We start from the raw sequence: 16,512 nt of genomic DNA, 5'->3' as shown, positions 1-16,512 counted from the left end.
TCGCTGGCCTGAGAGCTCTAGACAGGCATGGAGTATGGGAGGGGGGCCCCCTCCATGTAGTTTGCAGGGGGGCCCCCCTCATGTTTCGTTACGCCACTGTTCCTAATCCACAAGATGCGGACACCCTTTTCTTTGGCAGTTATCTCCATCAAAACTTTCCTATAGAGCTCAAGATCCGATGTCGTCCAGGAAAGTACCCAGTTTATCAGAAGTTTTAAAGGGATCCCCTGGTCAATCCTCTTTAGCAGGAATTCTAATCAGAGGGGTGGGCTAGGTGGGAGGTTAAACAGTGTCCTAATGAATTGGTTTTCAGTCTAGGGATGTGCTGATGTGACTAACTTAATCAAAGTTGTGTGTGGTATGTTGCTCCTGAGAGAGCTGTGGCCCTATAAACATAAAGTGCAGGCGAAACTGCTCCATTAGAGGTGGCCTTGTTATCTTTCTATGTCCATTGCCTTTTGGAGCATGATGGTTCTACTTTTCTCCAGCTGTGGTGCAAGTCATGCTCCAGGGATGCCCCCTCAATGCTCATTCTGCCTCTAAAGGAGCAATGGGGGTTTAGTGCCATAAATGTTGACATGGAAGGATTTATCTCCAGTCTCCTTGCAAGACAAAAGGATGCAAAGCTGTCCAGCAAAGACTATAGGCCACACGAGGCCAGGGATATTAAAAGCGTGTCTTCAGCAAACATAACCATGACTGTATGATGACAATTTTTTGTAATGCATAACGAAATGTAAATACCTGTAAAATGTGAACTGTACACAATCAGCAGTTAAGCAGGCAAACATGAAGCACATTTGTTTGTAATTCTGATGTGTGATGGATTAAAGATTTTAGTAGGTAAAAAAAAAAGACCTTTTACCGGACAAATGATAAATATTAACCGAAATCAGACTTTCACAAATTATCATAGTTTTATCAGTACAACTGGATGTGTGCGTCCATATTTAGTGGACATATCAATGGAAAATGTGCTGTCTATAATTGACAGATTAAATTATAGAAAAAGTGATAGATGGAATGCTTGAATTAATTTCAGCCACTGGTAGTTACCCAGCTTGAATCCCAATCCAATCAGTCTCTAGCAAAGTGCCATATCCCAATCTCTATAATTTAAAAGTCTGACCTTTATTGATTGAGCATGCATGCAAGGTATTGACCACTAGCTGAGCAATCTCTGTACCCGCTCGACAGTAAGCTTGCCAGATAGGGCATCCCCAAACAAGGTAAGATACATAGTCCTTTATGCGGCCCATTGCTTTCGACTCTGGGACACCGAGGATGCGCAGATTGTTACTCCTGGAGCGTGCCTCCAGTACCTCATTCTTCTTGCGTATAACTTCCAGAACTTTTTCCATCTGTAGCAGTCCCTCTCTGGCCGAATGGTGTCCATCCTCTACCTTGGAGGTGCGCCTCTCCAGATCATTGAGTCTTTCATCATGTTTGTCTACTTTATTCTTCAGGCAATCAAATTTGGCCATCAACAAATCATTTTTAGTATTGATTACAGTTAGACTGTGTTTGAGATCCATGGACATAGCACGAATGTCTGGCTCCTGAGAGAAGTTCTGCCCAGAAATCCTTATTCGGCTTTAGGTCGTCTGGGACCAAATCTGATGTGTGCATCTGCCAGCGCTGTTCAAAGGAAAGTTTGACTGTTTAGCATCGGTTTTCCCCATTCTGTCTGAGGCGGCCCCGAGGACACACCAGTACTCCAGTAGTAGTGGGCTTAGCTAATTTCGTCATCACACCCAGGGCATAGCCTCACCCCAGATTAAACCGGTTGGGGGGGGCATGAGCAAGTTCACTTAGGGGGTTTCAGCGGGTAGACAGGGTGGCGGTTAGTTCGGCTGTTCATTCCCAGGCACACAAAGGAAGCACTGCAGAAGTTCCCTGGTCAGGCTCTACCACTCCTTTGGAAGGCAACTACAGGGGGCACGAGCAGGCCACAACACACCAGTTTTTGTAATGTGGCAGCTGTCCTTCTTCTGAGCACTCTGAGCCTCCAATGCCCCCAACATCAAGGCTATAGGGCGAAATATGGGCTCCTCAGTTGTCCACAGGTATTATGGTCCCAGCCACAGCTTCGCACTCAACTGACTTAGGGTGACCAGAAATTTAAAGCCAAAAACCGGGACATTTCCCAAAAATAGTACTACAATTTTACTTCATCCCAGCGCACAGACTGACAGTGCTCCTTAGCAGAGAATTACAGAAGCTGCAGTAAGAACATACATATAATGCTGATTTTAAAGCCAGTAGCATGCCTGTTAATTAAATTGCTTTCCTATAACCGCTGCTAACTATCCCTGGTTTGCAAAACATAAAAAGATACCTCCCACTGTTTTCAGCCGACCCCCTCTCAGGGCATGAGCTTAATTGCCTCAAATCTGCTGGGACAGCTGCCGAAAAACCAGGACTGTCCGGGCAAATCCGGGACTCCTGGTCACCCTACACTGACTGTCCCTTCTAGGACTCGGTGACATATCTACAGAAAAGGGAGAGTGCCAGTTTCCGGCCGCCAGCCATCGCACTCAATGCTGGCACCAGGAGCACAGAGGAGTGGTGGCACTCCCCATGCTCAATCCATGTTGGGTAGCTTCACCATCGGCAAGCGCTTTACTCCCCGCTCAGCAGCTCTGAAGGCCCACACTCTTGTTTCCTAGCATTTGGCCGTCCGCTCGGGTCAACAGTAAGCCCAGGAAACCTCTCCGCGGTGGAGCTGTCACTGGCCAGGCGTCCCCCAGCATCTGCACTGTATCCTGCCACACCACAGCCGTCATGTCCGTAGTGTGAGTGTCGCACAGGCACTTGCCAGTCCCCATCTCTGCTCCTGTTCCCCACACTCAATCTCTTGCGGCCGACAGCCACTACTCAGCTTGGCCGGGCAGCACAGTCATCCGGACTCCAGCTGGCCAACAGCTCACCCGCTCAGCAGCAAATTTCAACCGGGGCAGGGGCAGTCCATTAAATGGGGGGGGGGGGGTGGGGGGATAAAGTGCAGGTACTCATTTAAATGGAGCGAGTGGTCGGGCGGGGAGTGGGGCTAAATGCAAGACACGCTGATGCTTATTGACTTCTATACTAGTTGCAGCACATACCAAAACACATGAGAAATTCGTTTCTATAAGCAAATGGGTTAAATCTCTATATAAAAGGAAAGCCAAACACAGGGATATTTTAACATTTCCTTATTTTGTAATATTTCTCTCACCCAAAAACATGCGCACACAAGGAGGCAAACACACAGGCCTCAGCAGTCACTCACACAGAAGAATCAGTTGGGATTTAAGCCCTTTTAACCTACTTACCTTTCATGGCTTTCTTCATTGCGCTGTCAATAGGCTGCCTCGATTCCTTTCAACACAGCATGATGGTGAACACTCGGAGATCTTGCAAATGAGTCCACGCTTAATAGTTCAGCGGGGGCTAAGCTCAGGGCTACAGAAGTGCTTTGGTGGTCAAAGAGACAGGCTACCACCATTAGAGGCCAATGCGCCTACCCTTTCATGAGTGCCAGTACTCTCCAAGGCAGTAGAGAAGTGCCGGTTCTCAGAGTGATAAAAATAAGAAGTGCCGGTACTAAGTACCCGTGAGTACCGGCCCATTTAAAGCACTGGGCAGGAGTCCCATGCTGCTTGTCCCTGAGGCTCCGCAATTCCCCAGCCGTCGTGTCCTGCTGATCACAGGCCGCACTGAAAGTCCACGAGGAACAGGCAGCAGCATGCCTCTACTCCACAATCCAGCTATCATAATATATATTCCTATGCTTCCAATACAGTGTCAGTCCAAGGCAAAGAGAAGCAAAAGTATCCCAGTCCAAATAATGGCATATAAATTGAATGTCCCACAATGCAGCCTTCAACATGTGTTTTATGGGTGTTGTGCTTTTTCAGGGCCGTAAGTCTAAAGCAGGATCGTTATTTTTCATCTTAACATCCAGCCTTTATATGGTGGGTGGGTGGGTGGGTGGTTGGGTGTTAGTTACCCAGGTTCAGCTGATTTCCAATCAGTTTTCCTCAGGCTAGGATTTCAGAGTGTGGGATAAGCTTCATTCTATGGACTTGCACTGTTTTGGATGCATATGATGCTGTATCATTATAGTTGGAATTTATTATACAAGGATATGTGAAAATCTGTTTTTGTAATATCGTGCACTTCCTGTACAACTTGGCTATGAAAAAACACTGACCACAACAAGAACTGGCCTTAAAAGCAATATGACGTGTAGCGCAGCAATGTAATTTATTTATTTTTTAACTTTCATCCATGTATGTCTAAAAAAAAATGGACACAGCCAGTTTTTTTCCTCGATGAATTCGATTGAAGCAGTTGAGTTAGTAGTGAGCTGTTAATGACATATCCACTTTGACATTCCCAATTATCTTTCATGCATCAAGGCTTCTATGTGCGTCTTGTTGTATGGCTGAGGTGTTCTAAACATACGTGTGTTTATGGCCTACTTATGGCTCCTTTTCCACCACTAATTTTTTTATTAGACCGTTCATTGGATGAATGTGAGGGCCGAATTTGAGAATTTGTGCCATGCAAGAGTACCCAATTTCTAAATTTGCAGACTGATGGAAAGTAATCGGTGTGCTCATTACCAAGTTTATAACTCGGATACGAAAACTTTGATTGCCTATTGTAGTGAGTTCACTGCTCGACTCTAACCCTGTAGCTAACAATGTAGCTTTAGCCTGAAACCTTGACCTCCAGATTTTCTTCAGTACTCATGATGATTATTTGGCATTATAGAGCTAACCAAACCAGGGAGAAGCCTACTAAGAACTGCACCAATATTTTATTCCATCTGAGGTCGTATTATACAAGTGCCTTGGTGGCGCAACAAGCGTTTGCACCCGCTTTGCACGCCCTTTGGTATTTGGTATTACAGAAGGGGCCGCAGATGCTTGTGCTGCCCCTTCTGTTATACCGATAACGCTGGCGCACATTAAGCTCCAGTGCTATCTTTAGAGGGTGTTCCTTCACTTGTATGGGGGCATGCCTCATGCAAATGAGGGAATCCCTTTGCCTCTGCGCCTGTAATTTGGTGCGGGTTTAGAGGCAAAGAAGCTCTCAGGAGGCGCCTTCTAAAAGGTGGCGTACTGTCAGTGCGCTCCCTGATGGCAGGGGGTAAGGGGGAGCCTATGGACCCCCTCAGATATCACCGTGCAGGCAGGTGCAGTCACTTACTGCACCTGCCTGCAAGGGGATTTCTAATCCCCTTTCAAAGAGCAGGCATGAAAACAGAGCGACTTTAAAGCAGCCGCTCCGTTTTTCGCCAGAGTGTGTTTATGGCTGCCCTGGGGGCAGCGCATTCATCATATGGTGCATTTTCATTGTTTGCGTTGGGCGCACCCTTTAAAAGGTGCACCCAGCAAAAACACCCAGCAAAAACAATGAAAACGCACCTTTTTGTGTAATAAAGCCCCTGGTGTTAATTAATTGTGGGTTTGTAATGTGCTAGAAACGACTCCCGAAGGAGTATCTCTGCGCAGTAAACCGCTGGGGAACCCGTCCCAGCTTTCCCAGTGAGATGGTCCCTATTGGGTATTTCCAAGGTGAAACCAGGCATCCCTGGCATATGTGGGGGGCCGTTGTGGAGATGAAGCAAGCTAATGCCCAGAGTTGCCGAATGTGACCGCTGGTTAGAGTAGGCACCGAGATGAGAATTATCGAGTCCGCTGACCCTGGTCCACGACCCTGCCGCGTCGGGAATTAAACCCTGGTCCCGGGCCATCCTCTGCTCTCGGGTCTGCCACCTCTAACCAGTGAGCCACACCACTCCAGTGGGAAGCCACCTGGACTGCCTGTGAAATGAGAAATTATTGTATTGCAAATCGACTCTGCCTGGCAGGGGCATATACACTCGGACAAGAACAGGCCTCTGTTGCTTTAATACCACTTACATAAAAATATATATGCGAGGCAATTTTCGCTGTATAAGGTAAAATGTAAGTGCTATATGGAGGCATCCTGCAATGCACAAAAAACCTCTCCTCTATACCGATCTCTTTGCCCTCTCTGTGTACATCTTTACCTTGTTCTTGTAACCTGCTTTTTCGATTGTAGTTGCCTAACTCCCCCTCCCTTCCCCACTGTGTTCTTTTTATCTGCTCCCCATTTGCACTCCATCTCTTTCGCCTATCGTGTTCGGGTGTTCTCCCCGTCTGAACATCCACACATTCTCCTGGTCTGTTTTCTTCTTCCTCTTGTCAATATTGACTTTAAAGCATTTGGAAGTGACCAGATCGACATATGTAGATACCTTTACTTCGCTTACATTTCAGTCTCCAGAACCTATGAGTTACTAGAAGATTCCAGTTGCATTAGCAGTAATGCAACTTTAAAACCAGTATTGGCAAAGTCAGTAGGACTCACCTTGCTGACAAGGTGATTTTGTCAACGGTTTTAGTCCTGTTGCACAGTAGCACGACTGCTGTGCAGCATGGCATGAAGTTAAAAAATAAATAAATACCGCCTCCATTCCCCCCCCCCCCCCCAAAAAAACAACGCTGTGCCTGCTCAGCTCTCGCCGCCTCGTAGCTTTACTGCTGCTGGGATGGTGGGGTGGGGGATAACTACACCCTCAGTGTTGTACTCCCTCCACTACACCTACCCCTGCCCCACCTAGATGCCTACCCAAAAGTTAAAAAACATTATCATGCATCAGGCTGACTGTGTTGTATCTAGCTTTTTTTTTCTTTTTGCACCAAGGCTAATAATATTGACAAAGACAAAAAGCTCGAGAGCTGTTGGCTTGGCCAATGCTGGTTTCGTTTTGTTTAAGCATTCCATGATGGTGTAGATGTATTCCAGCGATCTGTCGTGTACTTCTCTCTCCCGCTCTGTTCCTGCTGCTCTCCCCCCCTCTCCACTGCTCCCTTCTCTCCACTGCTTCCCTCCCACCCACCCTCTCTCCACTCCCACCCACCCTTTCTCCACTGCTCCCCTCCAACCCACCCTCTGTCCACTGCAATCCCCCTTCCACTGCTGACCCTCCCTCCACTGCTCCCCTCCCTCCACTGCTCGCCTATCTCTCTCCACACCCTCTCTCCACTGCTTGCCTCCCTCCCACTCACCCTCTCTCCACTGCTCGCCTCCCTCCCACCCACCCTCTCTCCACTGCTCCCCTCCCACCCACCCTCTATCCACTGCTCCCCTCCAACCCACCCTCTCACCACTGCTCCCCTCCCTCCCACCCACCCTCTCTCCACTGCTCCCCTCCCTCCCACCCACCCTCTCTCCACTGCTCCCCTCCCTCCCACCCACCCTCTCTCCACTGCTCCCCTCCCTCCCACCCACCCTCTCTCCACTGCTCCCCTCCCTCCCACCCACCCTCTCTCCACTGCTCCCCTCCCTCCCACCCACCCTCTCTCCACTGCTCCCCTCTCACCCACTCTTTCTCCATTGCTGCAGCTCCCATCCCGCTCTAGCCCACCTGCTGTCCGTTGCTGCTGCTCCCCTCCTGACCGATCGCTCTCCTTTGCTGCTGCTGCCCTCCCGCCCGACCGCTCTCCTTTGCTGCTACTGCCTGCCCACCCACTCCCTTTACACTTTTACTCATCTTAAATCAATAACCTAGGCTGGATATGCTTTTTCACAGGCAGGATCAAGTAAAAAGTGTTACTGCATTTATGTACAGGATTCAAACTGTTCAAGGTGCACTGCCTACTAGGCAATTAAGGCTTATCCTTCTAACCTTATTGTTTATCAAACTCCAATACGCCATTTTTGTTATTACATTTCTTACACATTCTCTATACTCCACAAAAAGTGCTAATACCTTTTTTTTTCTCTTCTTTCTTTAGTATAAAGGCCATTGAGAGTCCCAACAAAGAAGACGACACGCAGTGGCTGACCTACTGGGTGGTGTATGGCGTTTTTAGCATCCTCGAGTTTTTCGCTGACATTTTTCTCTCCTGGTTCCCTTTCTACTACATGCTAAAGGTTGGTGGACTATTTAAATTCAAAAGACTTTGGTCATTTCAAAATCTAGAAAACACATGTTTAATTGAAGGCAAAGAAGCAGTGGTAGTATGACCCATGTATTGAGTTGAGGTCCTGAAGGACTTAATCTTCCTCCATCTTGTGTGTTTTCTTTGTATTCCAGAGCCATACAAAGGTTTGGAAATTACTTTGCAACTCTTGGAGGCACAAGGCAAAAGCAAGCATATCTTTGTCCTTTCCTCCAAGTATGATTGTTTTACCCTTCCTTCCTTTTTCTTCATGCCAAAAAGAACTGACTTTCATCTGCATCACCATCTGATATGTGTTTTAGGTCTCTTCTAGGCAGCGCTTGTGCGGTCACTTCGAGACATGCTGTTTTCAGGATATGCAATACTAAAGGGGATGATGGATGGAGCGTTTGAACAAATCAAACACTCACCCCCAGTCAACTGATCTGGGTTTAATCCATCATCATTCTTTAGCTCACTCCACCACTCCAGTTCAGACATTGCCATATGCAAATCAGTCTGACCCTGTGCCTCATGGGAACAGTCCAGCCCAAACTGCCAAGCCATGTCTTCCCTGGACCGGAAACAAGCATCCTGGGACCGGTTTCGGGTTCATAACCCTCATCAGCCAGGCTATCTTGAATCCAGTGGCAAAGTAAGCAAGGGACCCACGTCTGGGCATACCTTGCCAAGTTAGGGCGAACAAAGCGTTTGAACAAATCAAACACTCACCCCCAGTCAACTGATCTGGGTTTATTCCATCATTCTTTAGCTCACTTTCAGGATATGGGCATAAAGCTCCGCCTACGGCTCGGACCTTTAACGCTGCAGCGGGCCTTTAATAGCCTGTAAATTCCGCTACGGTGGGCTATAAGGCTATATTAAAGGCCCTCTCCAGCGTTTGGCTCTGGCCTTTAACAAGGGAGTGGGACTTTAATAGGCGCGGTATAGCCCAGCTACGAAGGGCTATAAGGCTATTAGAACATTCTGTCACTAGAGGGCAGAATGTTTTTTTTTTTTTTTTCTCAACATTTTTTATTGAATATTTCAGTACGACAAACTACAATGTGAATACATTGCATGTGCAGTGAGAATACATCTGAACAGGAGTAGGGTCATATGGATGAATATGGCAGACAAAAGCATTAGATGGGTTAACCATGGTGGACATTGTTACATTCAGATGTGACCGGGCATTTTGCGAGTACCACAACTCCTTCAAGAGGCCTTATTGAGACGGAGGCCAAAGAGGAAGAAGAGGAGAGGAAAGAGAGAATAGACATATAGAAGAAGAGGAAAGAGAAAAGAACAAGAGAAAGGAAAGTGCCACGATGCAGCAAAGCGGTTCTGACCATTCCAGTATAACCCGAGATGTGTATGTCCTGTGTGATTGACAAGGACTCCGTGGAGTTCAGGAAGTCAGGAGGAGTGGCAAATCATGGAGGTTTATGGGTGTTAAAATAGATATCAAGTGAGTCCCACATTCTCCTTCGTGAGGGTCGCCATGGTGTAGTTTGGAGAGTGATGTTGTCTGCCCCTCGGAGATTAATCACCCAGTTTAACCAGCAAGCATAGCTTGCCTTTTTGGTGTCTTTCCAATTGTTTAGGACAACCTTAACAGCTGCCATGAGTAGGAGGTCTAGTAGGGCTCTGTCCGGTTCAGGGAGCTGGGGGTCCTTAACAAAGCCAAAAACAAGGTAAGGGATTTCCTTGGAGGGCTTGATGTTGAACAGTTTGTGGATGAAGTTAAATACTCTGTCCCAATAGGATGAGACGCAGTAGTATTGGAGGACAAGATGATCCAAATCCCCTTCAGCCCGCTTGCAGTTCCAGCAGAATGCGTCGGGCTGATTTTGTGAGTATAGAGGCGAGCGGGCGTCCAGAAGACCCTGTGCATGAGCCAGAACTTGGTTTGTGATAACGTAGGGCTTATTTTATGGCTCATACAGGATTTCCACGTCGCTGACCACTCCGGCTCAGAGATGGAGAAAGAAGCGAGAGGACCAAAACTGTGTAGATTTTTCATTTGAATGTTCTAACAAATAAAACAAAGGCTTCAGGTAGCGCGAGAGGATTAAAATCCCCTCCGGCTCCCTGAAGCCTTTGTTCACAGCCACAGCTGTAAACAAAGAAACATTGGAATGTTGGGGCTCCGGGCTTATACCCGCCATTACAAGCCCGGAGCTACTCCATTGTTTTCAATTGAGCTCCCAACATTCCATTGTTCTAATAGTTGTTAAAGGCCACGAACCCAAGTTGTAGGCCCCAGCCAAAGGCCAGGCCTACAAAGGGGGAAGAGGGCCATTAACAACTGTTAAAGTCTAATACAGAAGGGCTATAAGAACATTCAACCTACTAAAGGTAGAATGTTCTGAATTAAAAAGAAAGACATTGGAATATTGGAGCAGAAGGCTTATACCAGAAATGATATGTTCGAGGCATATGGGCTGCAGATGGTTCATTATGAATAGATCGCCATCTGGTGTTGGGCTCGGATGATTGCACTTGTTTTTCTCTTGGAGAAGTCTTTTTTAGTCACGAGGCTGGTGACTCCTCCCTTGGGTGATAGTGCGCATGGGCATCGGCTCCATCCTTAGATTGTTTTTTTCCGCCATCGGGTTCGGATGAGGATCGAAGCGCTCCGGATCGACTTTGAGAAAAAGTTATATTTCGGCGAGTATTCCCTTTCCAATTCGACGGTATTGTTTATCGAGCGAGAGTTCATTCCCATTTTGACGCGCTTGGACGTCAACACCGAAGATTTTTAACTCTACGTCGACTGGACCGGGAGGCCTATTTCGACGTAGTCCAGCCCGGAGTCCATGGAAAGGACTCCATTCAAGAAATGTCCAACGTGTGGTGCTAAATTACCACACAAGGACCTACACGAGGTGTGCAACCTCTGTTTGTCACCTGACACCGAATCCAGGGATTGTGAAGCCTGTGCGGCTTTCTCCTCCAAGTCGATGATTAGAAACCGTCGAGCCCGAAGACACGAGATGTCGAGGATGGAGTCCGATGCAATCCCAGAACTGTTCGAGGTCGAACACTCCGAGGAGGAAGAAGATGAGGACGGGTCGGGGTCAGAAGCGGACGAGTCTGAAGTCAAAGAAGTCGACGTTCATCAAACTGTGAGTGACGACATCCCTTTGCCAAAAAACCGACCCCGATTGGTGTCGACCCCGCCTTCCAGCCCGGTCAGACAACCGAAAAAAGTTTCCGACGCCCCGCCTTCTGGCTCTGCAACGAAACCGAAACACTCGGTCTCCCACTATGTCGGATCCGAGAAACGGTCGACATCGACACCGAAGCTCCATACGAAAGAGAGCTCGAAGTCGAAACATTCCATGTCGAAACCGAAACATGCTTCGACGTCAGACTCCCTCGACACCGAAAAAATCGGACTTGAGCAAACTCTCAGTGCCAAAAACACATAACACTGAGACACAGAAGCAAAAGCACCTATCTGACCCAAAGGTTTCGGTACCGGCACAGGAGCAAGAGACCGATCCAAAACAAAAGACTTTGTTCATTGATCCACAAACTGGCAAGGTGGTGACAAAACCACCTAAAATGAGGAATACTCAACGGTTGGAGTGGAAAGCTCCTCCTCCTAAGAGAACAATGGGGAAAAATACAACTCCTCCCCTTTCTCCAGAGCCTGTGGACACACCCTCTTCTCCTCTTCCTCATACTCTGCCAGCTATCCCTCGACCTTTTACACCACGCCCATCTACACCTCAAACAGATGTAGAAAGTGACACAGGGGATGGGGACCTTCCTGGGGATGATAACAATACTATCCCAGAAGACAAAGACCCATGGGAAGATTATGATGCAGTGACAGATAATGATAATGACCCTGACCTGTATCCCTCAAAACCCTCTCTCCCTGATGATAATTCGGGTTTTGCACAATTGATTAATAGGGCAGCAAAATACCACAAGGTAGATTTACATACGGAACCTCAGTTAGAAGATTTCCTTTTAGAAACACTACCGGCTGCACAAAAATCTTCAGGGACCCTACCAATGCTTAAGGGTCTCCTCACTCACACATCAGATATATTTAAAGATCCTGTGAGGGCTAGGGTGTTAAACCCAAGAATTGACAAAAAGTATAAAGCAGCCCCAAAAGACCCAGTATTTATTAAGGGCCAAATACCTCTGGACTCATTAGTGAGTTCACCCTCTTACGAGCATTTGAGACTTCTAACAACAGGATAAGCTCCTCCTCCTGACAAGGAGTCTAAGTTAATAGATGACTCTGGCAAGAGAGTAGCATCTCAAGCAGCAAACAGCTGGCGCATAGCAAATACTCAAGCGCTACTTGGACGCTTTGATAGAGCTCATTATGATGAGTTCGAGAAACTCATTACACATCTCCCTAAGGAACATCAAAAAAGGGCAGAGCAGCTGATACAAGAAGGGAAGATAATAACCAACACTTCCATTAAGTGCGCCTTAGACGCAGCAGACACTGCGGAAAGATCTATAAACACCAGTATCATGTTAAGAAGACATGCATGGCTCCGGGTTCAAACAGGAGGTACAAACTTCTTTATTGAACCAGCCTTTTGATGGGAAAGCACTCTTCGGCTCAAGCACAGATGAGGCGTTAGAGAAAGTAAAAAAGGACACAAACGGCTAAGTCAATGGGAGCATTGCAACAGCCATCTCAGAGGTTCCTTTCGTAGGTCCACCTATAGAGGCGGATCAAAAAATACAGGCACAACCCAGCAATCAACCTCTTTTACACCAACATCACCTAAGGGTAATTCTAGAGGCAGTTACAGAGGTAACAACAACAAGAGTAAAGGTCGCAGAAACAACAAAAACCGCAACTCTCCTACCCCAAAACAGTGACTTCATACAGCTCCCCCCAGACCATGCAATACCGGTCGGGGGACGCCTATCACAGTTCCTACCTGTCTGGGAAAACATCACATCAGACAGGTGGGTGAGACAAATTATCCAACATGGTTATTGCCTAGAACTCACTGCTACCCCACCAAACATCCCCCCCCAGACAGCATCCAATGAGTCTAGATCATCTGATATTATTAACAGGAGGTACTATCGCTCCTACAAAAGCATGCAATAGAGGAGGTTCCACAACATCAACAAGGAACAGGAGTATACTCTCTATACTTTCTAATTCCCAAAAAAGACGGATCTGTAAGGCCTATACTAGACCTCAGACCTCTCAATGCATACATAAATTCGGAACATTTCCACATGATCACGCTCAAACAGGTACTTCCTTTACTGAAGAAAGGGGACTTTCTTTCTACACTGGATCTAAAAGACGCCTACTTTCATATCCCAATTCACAAAGCTCACAGAAAATACCTCAGATTTGTAATAGAAGGACGACATTATCAATTCAAGGTCCTTCCGTTTGGAGTCACAAAATGCCTAGCAGTGGTTGCAGCACACCTAAGAAAACCGCAAATACATGTCTTCCCTTACTTGGACGACTGGCTAATAAAGGCCACGTCACAAGAGGAATGTCTTCAAAACACACAAAAGACAATTCAACTGCTGCACCAGCTAGGGTTTACGGTGAACTACACAAAATCCCACCTGCAACCAAACAAGGTTCAACAATATCTAGGGGCTACTATAAATACAGAAAAAGCCATAGTATACCCCAATCCAGTCAGGATTCAGACAATGCTCACCCTAATTCAAAGATTTCAACCGCAACACTCATTAGCAGCTCGAGTGTTCATGCATTTATTAGGGATGATGCCCTCTTGCATACTGTTAATCCCATATGCGATACTACAAATGCGTCCGCTTCAAGAATGTCTAGCAACACAGTGGAATCAGGCTCAAGGTCAGATTACAGATCTGGTGTTGGTAGACGACCGCACACATCACTCTCTGAAGTGGTGGAATATAACAAACATTTCCAAAGGGCGGTCGTTCCTAAAACCAATTCCACAAGTGGTACTAACAGCAGATGCATCACTCACCGGATAGGGAGCTCATATGGAGAGATACACAGTACAAGGGAGATGGAGTGTACAGCACAAACGACTGCACATAAATCATCTAGAACTACTAGCAGTGTTTCTAACATTAAAAGCTTTTCAAATGCATATTCTCAACAAAGCAGACCTGGTCAGAACAGACCGCATGATAGCAATGTATTATATTCAAAAACAGGGGGGACACACTCTCTCCAACTATACAGACTAGCGCAGGAAATTTGGAGATGGGCCATTCCTCAAAACCTCTATCGGTTAGCCGAATACCTTCCAGGAGTTCAAAATCAGATAGCAGACATCTTAAGCACAGAGTCAGAACAAATACACGAATGGGAACTGCACAACCAAATACTGCAGCCATTCTTCCAAAGATGGGGACAACCGGAGATAGATCTCTTTGCCACTCATCAGAACGCAAAATGCCAAAGCTTTGCATCCAGGTACCCACACCACCTGTCGCAGGGCAATGCATTATGGTTAAATTGGTCCAACAAATTTGCATACGCTTTTCCTCCTCTCCCACTAATTCCATTAGTGGTTCGAAAACTGCAACAACATTCAATGACCATGATACTGGTAGCACCTACGTGGGCACGGCAGCCGTGGTTCACCACGCTCCTACAACTCTCACAGGTGCCACACCAAAAATTAAGAATCTCACCCATGCACCTTACACAGAACCATGGAGAAATAAAGCACCCAGATCCCAAACAACTGAACCTAGCGATCTGGCTCCTGAGGTCTTAGAATTTGGATACTTAAATTTACCTCCAAACTGTATGGAAATTATTAAGCAAGCAAGACGTCCCACCACCAGAGCCTGCTATGCAGCAAAGTGGAAAAGGTTTGCTGTATACTGTAACAGTAACAACATCAACCCTCTGGACGCATCTACACAAAATATTTTTTGCCCAGATCCCAAGCAACTGAACCTAGCGATCTGGCTCCTGAGGTCTTAGAATTTGGATACTTACATTTACCTCCAAACTGTATGGAAATTATTAAGCAAGCAAGACGTCCCACCACCAGAGCCTGCTATGCAGCAAAGTGGAAAAGGTTTGCTGTATACTGTAACAGTAACAACATCAATCCTCTGGACGCATCTACACAAAATATTTTTTGCTACTTACTACACTTACAGCAATGTAACTTTGCTTACACCTCCATTAGAGTACATCTTGCAGCTATAGCAGCATACCTGCAAAACAGGCAACATCTATCCCTGTTTAGGGTACCCGCAATTAAGGCTTTCATGGAAGGCCTCAAAAGAGTTATTCCACCCAGACTACCACCTTCTCCAGTCTGGAACCTCAACATAGTACTCACCAGACTAATGGGGCCACCTTTTGAACCTATGCATAGGTGTGAAATACAATTTCTTACATGGAAGGTGGCCTTCCTCATAGCTATTACCTCCCTCAGGAGAGTGAGTGAGTTACAGGCATTAACAATACAAGAACCATTTCTACAGTTACACCAGAATACGGTGGTTCTTAGAACAAATCCAAAGTTCTTGCCTAAAGTAATTTCAGCATTCCACATCAAACTACCAGTCTTTTTTCCAAAGCCACAGACGGTAGCAGAGAGGGCCCTACATACACTAGATTTCAAAAGGGCAATATTATATTACATCGAAAGAACACAAACTTTCCGAAAAACTAAACCACTATTTGTAGCGTTTTCCCCAACACATAAAGGCAACCCTAAATATAAAGCAGGTATTGCCAGGTGGATTGTTAAATGTGTACAGATATGTTACATAAAGGCAAAAAGAACACTAACTGTTCCCCCTAGAGCTCATTCTACACGCAAACTAGGGGCATCTATGGCATTCTTAGGGAACATTCCCCTAGATGACCTATGCAAAGCAGCAACTTGGTCTACACCGCATACCTTCACGAAACACTACTGTGTTGACGTGCAGGCAAGACAACAAGCAAATGTGGGCCAGGCTGTATTAAAAGCTTTATTTCAGACTGTTGCAACAGTCACTGGTGACCACCGCTAGGGAGGTAACTTCTGTGCAATCTATTCATAATGTACCATCTGCAGCCCATATGCCTCGAACGGAATATGCTACTTACCAGTATGCATCTGTTCTTGGCATAGAGGGCTGCAGAGTGGAACATGCCCTCCCTGCCTCCCCGGAAACCTGTGTCTGTTCCAACATTATCTTATTTAGATACACTTACATGGGCATCTTTTTCTGTATTTTATCATACTACTCCATCTAACCCTACTATGTGTCATTAGGTTAGTCCAAACTACAGCCAATCAGGCGCAAGCACCCTCTAGAACCTTCTACTCAGAAGCCCAAGTCCTCAGATTTTCTACCGCATGTCGTGTGAAGGGAGTCTCCCTAAGCTCTGCTCAGTTCTTTGCTTCAAATCTTCTACTTCCAGTCTTCTCAACATGTCAAGTAAGAAGTCTTTATTCAGACTTTGCTCTTCTTGTGGGAAGCTGCGTCTTTTTGATAAAGACCCCCACCAGAATTGTATTTATTGTCTATACCCTGACCATGAAGTTGGCAGCTGCAAGTTCTGTAGAACTTT

At 46.4% G+C, this 16,512-nt stretch overlaps 1 protein-coding gene across 1 annotated transcript in view; it reads left to right on the top strand.

Annotated features, from left to right (window-relative positions):
• REEP5 (receptor accessory protein 5) overlaps positions 1-16,512 on the top strand; it is a 122,227-nt gene that overhangs the window by 83,349 nt on the left and 22,366 nt on the right. Inside the window, exon 3 of the mRNA XM_086961030.1 lies at positions 7,818-7,956. Coding sequence (XP_086817156.1) covers positions 7,818-7,956 — 139 coding nt within the window. The remainder of the gene's footprint in view (positions 1-7,817; positions 7,957-16,512) is intronic.

The sequence above is a fragment of the Lissotriton vulgaris genome, chromosome 3_1 (genome assembly GCF_964263255.1).
Source record: "Lissotriton vulgaris chromosome 3_1, aLisVul1.2, whole genome shotgun sequence".
In the NCBI taxonomy this organism is placed as follows: Eukaryota; Metazoa; Chordata; class Amphibia; order Caudata; family Salamandridae; genus Lissotriton; species Lissotriton vulgaris.
Note: the sequence above shows the minus strand (reverse complement) of the source record. Positions and strands in the feature narration are given on the sequence as shown.